The sequence below is a fragment of the Euprymna scolopes genome, chromosome 12 (assembly GCF_053919585.1).
Source record: "Euprymna scolopes isolate OS-2025 chromosome 12, ASM5391958v1, whole genome shotgun sequence".
NCBI lineage: Eukaryota > Metazoa > Mollusca > Cephalopoda > Sepiida > Sepiolidae > Euprymna > Euprymna scolopes.
Genome location: NC_136493.1, coordinates 107091 through 123437, shown reverse-complemented (window position 1 = coordinate 123437; position 16347 = coordinate 107091). Strand labels below are relative to the sequence as shown.

Genomic DNA, 16347 nt, shown 5'->3' with positions numbered 1-16347 from the left:
AGCAGCAGTATGCAAACTCAAGAGAAAAGAAAAGAGGAAAACAGAGAAGTAGAGGAAAAAAAGAAATATATATTTTAAAAATTCTACAGTATTAGTCTCTGTTGTGTCCAATAAACTATACAAGAATGATTGTGGGAAAGAATGCAAGATATATGCTGTATTTGATATGAAATGAAAAATGAACAAGTTATACTAGCATGTTTTGCAGAAAGATCGGTAAGTAATTGAAGTTAATCGTGTAAGTAAGCGAATCATTCCGATGAAGTTGTTTGTTGGTGTGAAATCTTACACGGTTACATGTTTATGCACTACAATGTATGAGGTACCTTCGATAACTTTCCAGACTATTTGTACAAGCTTTTAATATTGTCATGGACTCTTAAAAATTCAGTATACTATTGCTATATATATATTATGAGATGACTGACTCGTTTTTATGATTTCAAATCAAGAGCTTTAGCAAGAATTGGAATACAGCCTGCTAAAACCTGATTGTCACAAATGGTGAATTTCAAAAATGCAGTCTGGACGTGAGGGCACTTAAGCAGAACGAAATGCAATAAAACTCTGTTTTAAACTTGGGAAAATGTCACAGAAACGTATGCAATGCTTCAGACTGGTTTTGGACTACTTTGCATTAATTGACCATCAGTTTTTGAGTGACATAAGACATTCAAGAAGCCAGGGAATCTGTGAGGAATGATGAGTGCTATGGGAGGAGTAAGGAATGTAAAACTCCAGAGTTGATTGGCCAAAAATGAATTTCATAAATAAAGACTGTCGTGTGTCTATACAAACAATAAATGCACAGTTTGATGCCTGTGTAAGAAACTGCACACACAATTATTCGCGACGAACTGGAGATGCGGAAGATCTGCGCGAAGTTTGTCCTAAGTGTGCTCATAAAGAAAGACGTTGTTATGACAGCAGGAAGATGGTTAAGCTGATCAATTCAGATCCTGCAGTTCTTGATGCTCTAGTGACTTGCGATGAAAGCTATTGCAATGACTCAGATATTAAGAAAAAAAGTTCACAGTGGAAGCATGCTGGCTCTCCCAGACCCAAGAAGGCCAGACAAAGCAAATTTAATCAGAAACATATGATAATCTCTTTTGTTGAGTTTGTTGAGAGCACCGAAATGATGAACATGAACTGGGTTTCCACTGGATAGACAGTCAACAAGGAATAATATATTGAGGTTTTTAGGGAGTTCAGAAAGAGATTTCGTCGTGTCAGTAGCATTTCCACCAGGACAATGCACCAGTCGAGAACCCCATGCTTGTCACAAATCTTTTAACCAAGATAGATCCTAAGGCAGTTCCTCACTCTCCCTATGGCCCAGACCTTGCTACCTGTGACCTTTTGGTAATCTCCTTAGTGCACGGTAAATCCTAGAGACTGTCCTTATGAGATAGTTGAGGAGATGAAAGAAGCTGTGACGAGGGTCATTGACACACTCACACAAGACGATTTCCAATAAGTGCATTGCTACCGGTGGAGATTACTTCGAAGCTGACTAGAGTTCGATGTGTCTATTATCAATAAGAGTGCCCATACGGAAAAGTCTGGAAACTTATTTGAGACACCTCGTAGAGTATGCGAATGTATGAAAGATGAGTTTATGACATGCTTGTTGTAGTAGCTAGTGATTTCAAGACTGTAGCCAATAGGCATTTTCTATTTTTGTGATAATCATCCTTAAATCAATTGTCTTCATGCCTTTTCCGTAGCATACAAAAGATGAAATAATTGCTCAAACAATAAAAATAATCTTTGCAATCCATAACCACAGATTATAGAATAATTCAAATTAAAAATTAAAATTGAATGTTTAAATTGATGTGATTGCAAAACCTGAGTCAAAAATATTTTTGTCAGAAAGAGTAATTTTGTTTAATGAACATTTTATTTTAGTAAAATAGAACGAAAAAGTGATAAATTAATTACTAAATGAGATTATTTATTTGTGTGTTTGAAGCCAAAACTTTTACTGTTTACTTTATCATATCCTCTGAAAAACATCCTGGTAGTTATTTGACTCTTCAAATATGCCATCTTCGATTAGGACAGCATATGTCTGTTGATCTGAAAAGAAACGATTTTAACGAAACTACAACAGGCGTTCTTTTACTTCACATGATTTATTTGGTGAAACTAGTGAACTGCGGTTTTCTAAAGCAAATCTTAAACATACTCACAGCTTTACTTTAAACAACCTTGGCGGAACACACCCCTAAGATTTTCTAAAGTAAATCTATACTCGTAGCCTATAATCGAATACTGACAGTTTTACTGGCATACTCGCAGCTTTAATCAACAATTCCCCCATTATCCAACAATTATGAGGTTGTTTGCACGGCAACTGAGGAAGCTAGCATGCTTGCCAATCGGTTTGCCTAAAACTTCATATTGTACCCGGCAAACCACTCACTCACTGGGTTTCCTTTGCGAACTGACTCCAAAGTGGATAATTTGAAAATTACCCCTTCACAGGTGCATGATATCATAAAAACCCTAGACACCTTAAAAACACGTGGACCCGATCTCATTCCGACTGTGCTGTTAAAAAAGGCTTCAATCCTCTCCAAACTTTACAATAAATGCCTTAACGAATCTTATTTTCCTGACTGCTGGAAAACTGCTCCTGTGGTACCAGTTTACAAGAATTCTGGCGAAAGAACTAACCCATTAAATTATCACCCCATTAGCCTTCTCCTGGTTTTCGCCAAAATAGTAACCAAGCTCTAGTCCATCAGCTTACAGCTGCTAAACTTCTGACCGACCAATAATATAAATTTAGGCAAGCCCGTTCTACAGTAGATATCATAACTGTAATCTCTGAACGTATATACACTACACTGGACAAAGCAGAGAGGAAGAGCGGTAACCCTATCTACATCTAAGGCTTTTGACAATGTATGACACGATGGTATTCTGATGAGAATCAGATCATACGGTATCGCTGGACGAATACATAACACAATTAAATCCTTCTTAAATAAGAGAATTCAGGTTGTCCTCGACGGTTGTATATCTAAACAATATGATATAAATGCGGGTGTACCGCAGGTGTCTATCCTTGGACATTTATTATTCCTAATATTCATAAATGACCTCCCTGATAAAATTTTCTCTCTGAGATAGGTATATTTGCTGATGACACCATGCTCTATAATAGGCACAGGGGAAAAACAAATGAGCATATATCTAAGAAAATGGCAGAAACACTTGAGGGATACCTACAATGTGTAGTGGAATAGAGACAAAAATGGATGGTCAAATTCAATGCTGCCCATACTCAATTTGTTTCCTTTGATAATTACAATAAACCTTCTTAACCCCCAATAGCTATGGCTTAAGATACATTACCTGAAAGTACTTCTTTCAAACTCCTCGGCTTAACGTTCACAGGGAACATTAGTTGGAGCAGACACATTGAGAGCATTGCCAGTGTAGCTGCGAGGAAGGTAGGCTCTCTCTACCGTGCCAGAAAGTTACTTACGCCTGAAACTATCCTGTACCTCTACAAACCATCACTCGCCCATGTATTAAGTATTGTTGTCACATTTCGGCTGATGTATTCGTTACTAGTCTCTCACTCATGGACAGAGTTCAAAGAGAGTCGCCAACCTAATAGATCCTGAACTGTCACCAAGCTTCAATCGCTGTCCCATCGACGAAATGTTGCATCCTTCTGCCTGTTCTACAAATATTTTAATGGTAGATGCTCTGAAGAACAACAAGCCCTCGTACCCACCTCGACCAACCCGATAGTCAGCCAAATACCACCCCTACATAGTAGAGATCCCAAAATGTAAGAAGGTATTCTACTCTAATAGTTTCTCCCCCAGAACAGCTAGACTGTGGAAATCCCTTCCGAGTTCCTGTTTTCCTAACTGTACTGAAATGCAGAATTTCAAGTGTAATGTGAACAGACATCTTGCTGCTCAACTACCTACATAATACCCTGCAACATGTCCCTAATAGTATCCACCTACATCAAAGTGGCACTTTGCCTTATTTGGGGTGAAAATGGAATTAATAAAAAAAAAACTATGTTCACTGGTGGGACACACTCATGTAGACACTGCTTTAAAAAAAACGCACCCGTCTCTGCTGAAATCCAATAGAAAAGGAAAGAGTGCACGACAGAAAATGGAAGTGATCACACCCTTTTTCTAGGTCTGATTTCACTCAGTAATTCAATATGTGGAAGGACAGATGACTCCCCCTTTTCCATTTTATGTTATTTATTTATCTCGTTCATCTTAGCATGCATCAATATAGCTTTGTGTGTCTGTCGGTGCATCGATTTGAAATTGCAGTGGTCATCGCTAAATGCGCATGTTGGATGCATCTTTATATGCACACAAACTTTTATATCGATCACATGTTTTATGGAGCAGTAAAATGATTCAACCATTCTTCCAGCAACCTTAATTAATGGATGATAGGCAATTAAAATAAATTATGTTTTCAGGTCGGATATAAACAATACGAGTCGTAATTAATATGAAAAATATGTGTGACAGTACCCTTCTATATTATAAGCCTACTGATAATTCAAATTTTTATCTGCAGGGACGTCAAATTTTATTTTTTTCTTCATTAAAAACAAAACAAATTCATTTAAATCTGCATTATTTTCATAAAAAGTTTTGATTTCTGCCACTGCTATATTTTATTTCTCTTTTTTTCTGGTTTGATTTATCTTTCTTTCTCTTCTCCTGTATTGTCTCCTTTTCACATTGTTTCGTCTTATCTTGTTTTACTACTCTTGCACCTTTCTCAGGAAATGTTACTAAATATTTAACTATTCACGACGTTCCTAGATTTATTAGTAGGATAACTATTTCTTTTACTAAATTTCCAGCATGAAAAATATACACTTCTAAAATACATATAGAATTTACTTCCATATGAAGAAATCTTTTAGGGACCTGCCCTAAAATAATAGAATTACCTGGAAAATAGATTAAATTTCACATGTGCGTACAGAAAGCAGGCAGGTTGGAGCTGACATGCCCCTCGCGTTTAGAAAATCCGTCTTGATTTCACATTTTTCTGCCATTACCCACTCGCATTCATGTTTCTGGTATTTTCAAATCTAGACGCAAACAATGAAAAAGTACAATTTACAATTTTTACTTGCTATTGTAAAAAGTTAATTTTCAATTTTTTGTTTTTGTTTTAGCTATTTTATTATTTTGTGCGTTCTTTGTGATACTTCTGTACACGAATTCCGTGTTGCCGGCAGCGGACACTACACCGTATTTTGGTAAGTATGATATTGTTCATCGTATATTTTCAGAAGGTGATTTTCGTAGTTAGTTTAAATTCGTCTTCAAATGATGATCTCAACCTTTCAAACAGAAAACACACGTAACGTGAAGTGTATGATGAAATAAATGGACGAAAATGTTAGTATTTAGATGCTAAATGATATATTTCCTCAGTCATCCTAGAAAATTACACCCCCCACACACACATATATACATATATATATATATATATATATATATATATATATATATATATATACGTGCTGTATAGTACTGTAAAATCAACATCTATATTTATATAAGCATCAATCTTTATAAGACAATTCCAATTACATAAAAAAGTTGAATACATTAGATAGAGCAATAATATAAATTAACATTTGGAGATAAATTCCGTAATTTTAGAAAATCACGAAGAATTTATGTTTTAACAACGAATACAAACTTTATGTAAAAGAAAAATACTTTAGCATTTTGTATCCATTGTTGAAAAATAAATTTCTTGTAATTTTTTTAAATTTATTAACTCCAAATATTCATCTATACACACACACACACACACACACACACACACACACACACATATATATATATATATATATATATATATATATATATATATATATAATACAATTGTATTATTGTGTATTTTACTTTTCACTTTCTTACTTGCTATTTTCACTCCTATTCATTTTCACCCCATGAATTCTACATGAAAATGATTTACAGTCGAATCTAAGTACATTATCGCTTTAATTTACAGTCATTTTCCTGATATTCAACCTGATCATGCTAAGTTTACTAACCATAATAAATGCGTTGGTCGTTAATCTGTCAAACTGTGAATCTTGTCAAGAAGTGCCGAAATTCTTGCGGTCCGTAAGTATTACACATTTTTTGTTAATCTTTTCCTTAGTCATACTTGAAATAGCATTTATAGAACCGACTAATCATCATCATCATCATCATCATCATCATCATCATCGGTTTAACGTTCGTTTTACACAGTGACCTGCATTAGACAGCTTTAAGAAGTTGACTTGCAAAGTAACCAATCTCTTGCTAACTTGTTATCTCACTTTGTTTTAAGTATATTTTCATCACTTCCTCCCACGTTTTTCTTGGCTTTCCTTTGGGAACTGAACATGTAACTTCAACAGTTTGACAACTACTAACAAAAGACCCTCATCCATTCTATGAACGCTGCAATATCATCGAAGTCTCCTGGCTATTTTGTGTATTTTTTCTTTATTTATTAGGTCATCATTTATCGAGCCAAAATCCACTCGGAGATAAGGGATAAGGAGTCGCAATAGCTAATAGATGATAAAAACTATAGGGGTACTTACATTGATCAATGTTAGTTACTGTGTTTTATTATTCGTAAAGTGGCCCATGAGAAAAATTTCTTGACATTGGATTTAAATGGGCAAGTTATAACCAGCAAGGAATATGCTCTTCGGCAACGTGCCTCTTGCGAAGAAACCTTTGCAAAAAAAGCTATGCCCATGCAAATTCTACTAGACGTAGGATACATGGAGGGAGAAAGAAAATTGTGCTATGTTATAGTGAGTAAACGTACATGCTGTAAGCATATGACGATAACATATTTTTATTGCTCGTTTATGACGAACGAGTGGGTGAATAAAGAAGGAGGTCAAAGAAGTATGGAAAATGACAGGGATTAGCCCCTAGACCTCATTAGCCAGCATACTCTGTTCCATACCCCTTTCGACTTGTTTATATATCTTTGGACACCGATGCATCCAAAACTAAACACCGATTCTGGATTTCGCTTTAGTCGTTAATCTATTGGGCGTGGGGTCCATACATTGTATTAACTTTAGCGTCAGGTCTATTTCTGTGTACAGATGACCACGTGTATGTATGCATCATATTACTCGATACTTTTTATTTCGTCTGATCAAGCGTGTTCCTGTGTCAATAAATGTTATTTCCTATTTACGAGACCCGATATTCAACACACACATTTTGAGAGAAAGAGGAAAACGAACATTTTAATCAAATGGTTGGATTAATTACTGCATTAGATGTGGATTGAAGTCTGTTTTCCTAAGGCTATTTTGTGTATACTTTAATAAAGCTATGATAAAAAATAGCTTAGTTCTGAGATTGAGTTTTCTTTGAACAAAACTCAATTTTAATAGTTATATTAAGTCATAATTTATAATGAACTGAGAAATTCACCTATCACTTTCTCCAGGTCTCTATTTATATCCTTTTCCCTCTGAAATATATATTTTTGCATATATGAGTCCTTACAGAAAGGGTGAATCGCCATCTAAGTTACATACTCTATGGTATACGTCACAAACACGCATGCAAACTAGATCACAAATTAATTCTCTTCACTTCTTTATAAAATAATAATAATAATAATAATAATAATAATAATAATAATAATAATAATAATAATAATATGGACGACTTGAAAAATCTTGCCAGAACAAAAACGAAATTAGAGACGCTAATAGACACAACTAGAATCCTCAGTCTAGATATCCGAATGGAATTCGGTATGGAAACGTGCGTATTGTTAGTTATAAGAAAGAAAAAAAACTAGAGACAACAAAAGGTATAGAACTACTCAACCAAGCAGAGATGAGGACACCAGATGAACATTATACCTACAAATATTTGGGAGTTCTGAGAGCAGATAGCATCAAAGGAACAGCAACGACAGAAAAAAATGAAATGAATATGCCAGAAGAACAAGAAAACTCTTAGAAACTAAACTAAGAAACCTAATAAAAGGTATAAACTAGTAAGATACCCCGGACTGTTTATATGGTTGGCCAAAGAAGAACTGAGGAATCTCGACCAGAGAACCAGGAAACTTATTACCATACATAATGCACTACACGCAATGGATGATGCTGACCGACTCCACGTGAAAAGGAAAGGCGATGGATGGAATTGTATAGAAGACTATGTGAATCACATGAAAAAAATAGAAACATATATAATGCAGAACATCGAAAGGATGAGAATCGCGGCAAGAGACACTGAAAAAATTAACAATATAGAAAAGGGAGAGACAGAGAGAGACAATGAATGGAAAAGAATAAATGGGGAAATAACCAGCCACATAGGCGATGCATAAGGATAACGAAAGATGAGATTAATGAAACTACTCGGACGTGGATTTGAAAAAGCAGAGAAACTGAATCCCTAAGAATAGCCTCACAAGATATCGTGATTAGAACCAACTATATTAACGCAAAGATCGACAAAACACAAGAAGACGACAAGTGCATATTCTGTGGACAAATAGACGAAACAATAAACCACATAAGTGAATACAGCAAATTAGCCCAAAAAGTATATAAAAATAGACATGATCAAGTGGGAAAGGTAGTACACTTGGAATTATGCAGACGGCTGCATATTGAACACCCAAACAAATGATACAGGCACAAACCGGTTGTAGTTCTTGATAATGGAAGTCACAAAATCCTTTGGAACATGAGCATACAAACGAATAAATCCATCCAAGCAAGAATGCCCGCATGTCATACGTTAACAAGAACAAAATTCCGGCCAGATCATGGATTTCGCCATTCTACCAGACCACAGGGTAAATACCAAAGAGATAGAGAAGCAGAGAAAACTTACAGCGCTGCCCAGAGAACTCAAACGGATGTGGAAGATGACTAAAGTCCAGATTACATCAAGTATAGTAGAAGCACTAGGAACAATTCCGAAACACATTAAAAATGAATGGGACCGAATGGAATCAAAAGAATGGCTGGAAAGTAACAAGAGATAACAATAATGAAAACGGCTGAAATATTAAAGAACCCCTGGAATGCAGACAAAAATTGCACAAGAGTTAAAGGCGCAAGCCAGACATATAGAAACTACTACAGAGGTAAAACTCAAAGAAAAATCACATGGAATTAAGAAAACTGAAACTGTATAAGTAAGTTACCCTCCCCACCATAAAAGTTTCGGTATCAGCCTATACCACATCAAACAGTCAAGGAGAGTCAAAGAAGATGGAAAGGCCGAGGAGAGAAAGCACTAACCAGACCTTCAATGAATGAGTTCGACGAGGAATGTGATCTTGAAAAGGCTTATTGTCACCAACATTCTAGCGGAGAGTAATGGAAGTTATTAACAAGAAATCAATAGCAAACGGCTGTTGGAATAACGCAAATTAAATTTGCAAAACTTATTGATAGAGGTCGAGAGTACTGTAAATCTGAGGAGACTTTTGTAACTTAGACTCTATGAAACATCAGAAGTTGTTCTCAAAGATAAATTTTTGATAGCCTGTGTGAGGGAAAGATAAATTTTTGATGGCCTGTGTGAGGAAAATCTTTGATGATGGCTTGCGCGACTACTCCTAGTGAGTAAATAATAATAATAATAATAATAATAATAATAATAATAATAATAATAATAATAATACTCTCCATATTTTAAAAAAAAAAAGACTGCAGAAATTCCCGTTTAGAAAATTACTTTGTAGCTTTCCAAATACGCGCGCCACGTAAAATTGCAATCTGCCCGCATTTGTTGTCTATCATTTCTCCATCGATCCGGGAAAATATCTTTCGATTTTAATCGCTGCTTTCAATTCATAATTCAATTCCATCCATATTCACTCTCTCATGCAAGTAACGCTTGTAGAGGGTCGCTGGGTTTCCCCTCTCTAAATAAATACTCCTCACTCACGACCCATCATAAACCGGAGGCAAAAACTACACAGTAGACGACTGCTCTTATTTTCTTCGGGGCTTACCTATCCTTATCCTTTCGAAACACCTATTAATACACGAAAACAATGACCGGCAACTTGCTCTCCATCTCATAAATTTGCGAGCGACCTGATTGACCAACTTTATGTATTCTGTCAATCCACAACGTCTTTTCTCTTGTAATAACGAACGGTAGGAAAACCAGTCATGTTTCCTTCAAATATGGCGCCAAAAAACTGACAAACTTCTCTCGCACAACCATACCATGTCGAGATTATTATGACTAAGCCGACCGTTTCACTGATGTTCGTACATTAAATTGACATTTTTTTTGTTGTTTTTTATGCAATTTTGTATTTGGTTGGGGTGGTGGTGGCTAAAAACGTTTATTGCCGTTTTTCATTGATAAAACTAAAAGCAAATTTTACTTTTTCTTGATAACATACTGTACTTTCACTTAACTATTTACTGGTTACTTTACTATCATTCATCTTTTATTATATATAAAATGATTTTGTTTACAATAGCAAAAAAAAGTTTACGGTTTTTATAACTACCATTCATTTTTTATTATCAAAACATAATGTTTAGAACAGAAAAAAACGAAAATAACCCATTTACGGTTTACATAAATATCATTCATCTTTTAATATAAATAGTTTACAATAGAAAACAACGTTCTCTGCCAATTTTCTTTACTAAAACTATAAACAGATTTTATTTTGGCTTTGACAAGTACTGTACTTTCAATTAACACTTTACATTTTTCATAAATATCAATCATCTTTTATTATAACAAAACATGTTTACAATAGAATAAAAACGTATACTGCCAATTTAAAAACAAAAAAACAAACTAAAAACAAATTATAATTATTATTGATTAAATACTGTAATTGCAATTAAAACTTTATGATTATAAAAACAAATAGCGTTTCTCTTTAATTCTTTTGTTGAAAACAAAATGTTTTTAACAATACCCAACTTACTAGTTAGGATTGTTTATTCCGAAAGTTCTTACCATGAGGATGTTGGTAGTAACGTTTCTTGACATTAAGAAACAAACAAACAAAAAATATATATTCAATAAATTTTCAGTAGATTTTTATATTTTTAAAATTATATATATATATATATATATATATATATTTATATATATAAATCCGCTTTATTTATTTGGAAATTCGTCTGCGTCTATTACTTTGCTAGGCTTAATCTGGTGACTGCCGATACCGAACCATACTTGATGGAAATCCCAACGGTTTACATAAATATGACTTATCTTTTATTAGAAAAAATAATGTTTACAATATAAAAAAAATTTTACTACAATTTTTCTTCAATAAAATTCAAATTAGACAAATTACTACTAGAATTTCAAGAATGGCAGCCAATGAAAATATGCGGTATGTTACTGGGAAGTAATCATTATTTTCGAATAGTGAAGTGTAATGGTAGTGGTATGTACATGAGTATTTAATCTAGTTAATAAGGATGTCAGGTCAATATAGTTAGGGAAAAATACGAACTACTTTGTCTATAGAGCTGGACAATTGTGATGATGCTTCTCCTAGGATCTAATAGAGAATTTAATTATAATGAATACATGTGTATAAAACAACGTAGTAAAGTTATATAAGACCAGGTTTGAAGGTTTAGACATAATGAATTTGTATGTGTCATCTGTTATTGAAAACCTGCGGCAGTTTGGTGCAGAGGGGGATTTCTGCAATCAAAATGTTATATACAGGAAAAAGCGATTTCTAAATATATATGTAAAAGGTATCCACTTACGAAACCCCCATTAATAATAACTAAATGGTTATCTATCTGGTACTGAGCAGACTCAACCTCGCTCATTTTCGATGATATAACGAGAACTAACGTATTAACGTGATTATGACTACGGCTATGACAACAGTCATTGTTTTCCTTCATTACAAACGCAGTATGTTATAATTAAAGCTATGACAACAGCATATTCTTTTCCTTTGTTTCGATTTTCAGGTATGTATCCATTCATATCTTATATGTTTTATGTAGAGTGATGTGGTTTTCGGTTGATTAATTGTGTCTAACTGTGGCTTTCATTGTTTTGACGCTCGAGTATATATCTGACACAGACACAATTAATCAACCGAAAACCACATCACTCTACATAAAAAAACATATACGATATGAATGGATACATACCTGAGAATCAAAACAAAGGAAAAGAATATGCTGTTGTCATAGCCCTAATTATAACATACTGCGTCTGTAATGAAGGAAAACAAATGGAAATTCACAATGTAAGGCTATATATAAAGGGTAAATTATAAAATATAATTGCTAGATAAATACATTAATGCTGAAAAAAATTAAGAAAGACACATGTATTGCCGGAAGCGGATAATGACATCAGCTTTTATATTCTCTGTTTCAGATCGTGATTGATGGTATAGCCAAACGGTTTTGTATGACGTCTATTGTAAACAGAAACAAATCTCGACATCTGATGTCGTCTGACCATGAATCAGATTCTCAGATGAGAAATTTCTACAAGTTTTCTGTATCCAGCGATAAGCAACCACTAAACCTACCGACCGCCGAGCAATCCTATGACAAGCCACTTAACGCAGAACCAGGTTTAGAGTCGAATGTTGCCTTCATCACGGCCTTCACCAGTTACTATTGGCAAAATGTGAAAGACGGGGAAGCCGAGAAGAGGTTTCGTCAGGGATGGAGTGATATCGGTCAAGTTATAAATAGGTTCCTTTGTGTCCTTTACATTCCGGTCGTCCTCATCGCCGTTGGAGTCAACCTAATCCAGATATCGAGTAAATAGATTTATGCAGCCATAGAAGTCGATCAATATCAATATGTTAATCCGATTTCTGATGCATTCAATTTCAATATCAACTTTTCATATATAAAATACAATACAGAGGAATCTTATTTTGAAACCTCTTCATATACTATTTTCATATATATATTTATATATATGTACTTATATATACACTTTTTCTTCTATTTTCATATAAAATTGCATGTATGCCTATCATAGCATTACTATTGTTTGTTCATGTAAGTAAAATTATTCAGCAATACGAGAGATTAATTGACTTACTGACAAAATAATGAATAAACAAAGGACATTTTTTATAGTTTTAAAGGTTTTAAAGACACTTCTAAGACCATATATATATATATATATATATATATATATATATATATATATATATATATATGCCCGCATATTTTTGCTAGCCTCGGAGCATAATATCATGGTGAAGAAATATAAACTATATTGATTTTAAAGGAGGAGGTAATGCCTGGAATAATTATATCATGACAGTAAACCTCTCACCAAAAAATAGAAGCAGTATTAGCTGAGAAGATCCTTTATAAAAATAGAATGCATTTCCCGCGAAGATTGTTTTATGACTCTAGAACATATATTTCATACTTTTATTATTGCACCAAAACAAGATGTAATGTCTAGGAGGATTGCACCGTATCTAATAACAACGGAAAAGATAATTCATGAGAGAATGATCTTAGCTTAGTATCGAGAATTTAGAACTGATACTAAACTCCCCATCCGATTTAAACGTAAAACAATAATAGATTGAATCATGTGGGTTTTCTTTTATTAATTTTATAATGTCTAGTCATGAAATATTGTTTTCAATCCTTCTTTGGTCTTTTGTTCTCCTTTTAAAGAAATCCGTAACAGTTGGGATTTGTTCAATTACTCTCCCCTTCTGCTTGTTATCTGTCATCTTTATCTTGGTCACTTCCCTCTTATTCTCTCTGTCTCTTACTGACGTTAGTTTTGGTAGGCTGTTATTGGAAGCGGATTTTAGCTTCTTAAAATGGCTTTCTCTCCTGCTACTACTGCCTCGTTGATGGAGAGGAGGAAGTTAACTAGAGGCAAAATATTGACTATGTTTGAATTTTTAGAGTCGCGAAAAGAGGTTAGAGTATCTAGTTGTGCATTAATGAAAATCATGTTGATGATTATTTGATATTTGTGAATCTTGTAGAATAACAGATATGGCGAAAATTGTGGGAACGCAGGCTTACCTCTTAAACGGCCTCGGTGTGTGCTTTGCCGACGCAGAGTCATGATGCTGAAAAGGGGCTAAGATGGCGCATGCGACCTTATATAACAATGCAGTCTCACAGAATCTCGTGTGCTCTCGCGCACATATGCAAATATGCAAATTTGGAGGACACTGTCTTTTATAAAAACAGGCCACTGGAGCAGTTGGGAGAGACGTGAAAACGAGTCTACGGAAAGTACCGACGGACTACGCTGCTGCAGTGAGCTGAGGTTTTGTGTACTCTTTTTTTCTTTGCAACAACAACATATTGTCAATATTTATTTAATGAAAAAGATTAATAAAACTACGCTGAAATCCTTTAATAAAGAATGTACCTTCTTTTAGATACAGATGTTTGACAAAATATTTAACTTACGACCGTATAAGGTTGATGATTCCATTGAACATCGGGAGTCTATTGTGAAAACCAAGGATCTTAACTTGGTTCCTAAGATTGAGCGCTATAAGTTTAATGATAAGGATCTGGAGACTGATAATTTGGCCTTTCTGAATTTTCGTAGGGAATTTCAGAATTGCATAGCTAATCTTGACTGCGACGCTTTAACGCTGATCATTTTAAAAAATCACATAACTGGTTACGCCTTCCAGTTAATTAGACATTTGACAGTATCTGATGAAAACTATCAGGTAGCTCTAAATATTCTTGCTACAGAATGTTTGGACGAAAAAATATTGTTGACTCGATCTTTTTTTAAAATATCCAATATTTTACCCTTCACCAGACCATCCATTCACGTGAAATCACCTTTTTCTTCGCCCTATTCTCTCTGCTTCACTATTTTTTACCAAGTAAGATCTATGACTTACCTGTAGTTTCATTAAATACTTTTGCAAGCAAAATCTGATCCCGCATTTTGCTAATTCCTACCCTCCGATCAGAAAGAAAGTACTTCTTCGAAACTCTGCAGATTAAGGACTATCCACTTATTTTGTACTTCCTTTTTAAAATTAAATATGTTTTTAAGTCTTTTTAAAAGTGTTTTTTAACATGTTTTATTAACTAATTGTTCTTATTATAAGCTCTATTTCCTATTCGGTTTTATCGAGCTTTTATATGTGGTTGAGATTACTTTATAAATATTAACTCTTTAATAATTATAATATACCTTAGATTTGCCATCTTGGATTATGTTGGTAAACTTAATTGTAATTCTTATTTTATATATATATATATATATATATATATATATATATATATATATAAAAAGGATCGACTAAAAGTAAGAAAAATAAATTGAAAAGGAAGAAGATCGACTAAAAGGGGGAGAAAGAGAAAAGAAAAGGGGGAATGGTGGACAAACTGGAAGTACTTTTCGCCGACTGTCTTCAGAAGTAAATGTCGGAATGAAGTAATGTTGGCATGAAGTAATTTCTATGAGGTGGGAAAAAAAATCGCGTAGAAATTAACCTGGTGGCGCCTGTTTATGTGTGTGTGTGTGTGTGTGTGTGGGTGTGTGTGTGTGTGTGTTTGTGTGTGCATGTATGTATGTATATATATATACATATATATACATATATATAAATATATATACAAAAAAACCTTAACCTTAATTTTAACCTTAATTTACTTGATTCCTGCAGCCTTGACAGACGTGTTTTAAATATTCTCTCCAGTGCTTTTTTTTTAATGATTTGGAATTCATTCCATTTGCGTTTTTTTCCATGGACCATTTGGAATTTACCCATTGGATTGGAAATTTTAAATTCGACCGTTTTGGATTTTACCATTCTTGGATTTTTTACCCTTCACCGGACTATTCATTCATGTGAAATCTTTTTATCATTTTTCTTTTACCTCCTATTCCCCTTACCTCACCCTTTTTTTAACCAAGTAAGATCTGTGACTTACTTGTAGTTTCATTAAATACTTTTATATGCAAAATCCGATCCTGCATTTTTCTAATTCCTGCCCTCTGATGAGAAGGAGAGTATTTCTTCGAAACTCCGCGGATTAAGGACTATCCACTTATCTAGTGCTTCCTTTTTTAAAATTAAATATGTTTTTAACTCTTTTTAAAGATGTCTTTTAACATGTTTTATTAATCATTTGTTCATTTATATATATACATATATATATATATATATATATATATATATATATATATATTGCTAAAGACACTAATATTTTATCCTTCCGGAATCATCAGTGTAGAAATGTACGAAGTCATCTCTGTCTCAATTTGCCATCAACTGCAATGTAATTTAAGTGAATTTAAACATTTATAAATGCAT

General features: G+C 33.9%; 1 protein-coding gene across 2 annotated transcripts in view; it reads left to right on the top strand.

The window, feature by feature from the left end:
• The window catches only part of LOC145291135 (neuronal acetylcholine receptor subunit alpha-9-like), a 77079-nt gene extending 60946 nt beyond the window's left edge, over positions 1-16133 (top strand). Inside the window, exons 7-9 of one of the 2 annotated variants that reach the window (XM_080136650.1) lie at positions 5195-5278; positions 6046-6161; positions 12432-16133. In XM_080136650.1, coding sequence (XP_079992776.1) covers positions 5195-5278; positions 6046-6161; positions 12432-12833 — 602 coding nt within the window. In that variant the 3' untranslated portion in view covers positions 12834-16133. The remainder of the gene's footprint in view (positions 1-5194; positions 5279-6045; positions 6162-12431) is intronic. The other variant, XM_080136651.1, reaches the window with a different exon arrangement.
• The last annotated feature ends 214 nt before the right edge of the window (positions 16134-16347 follow it).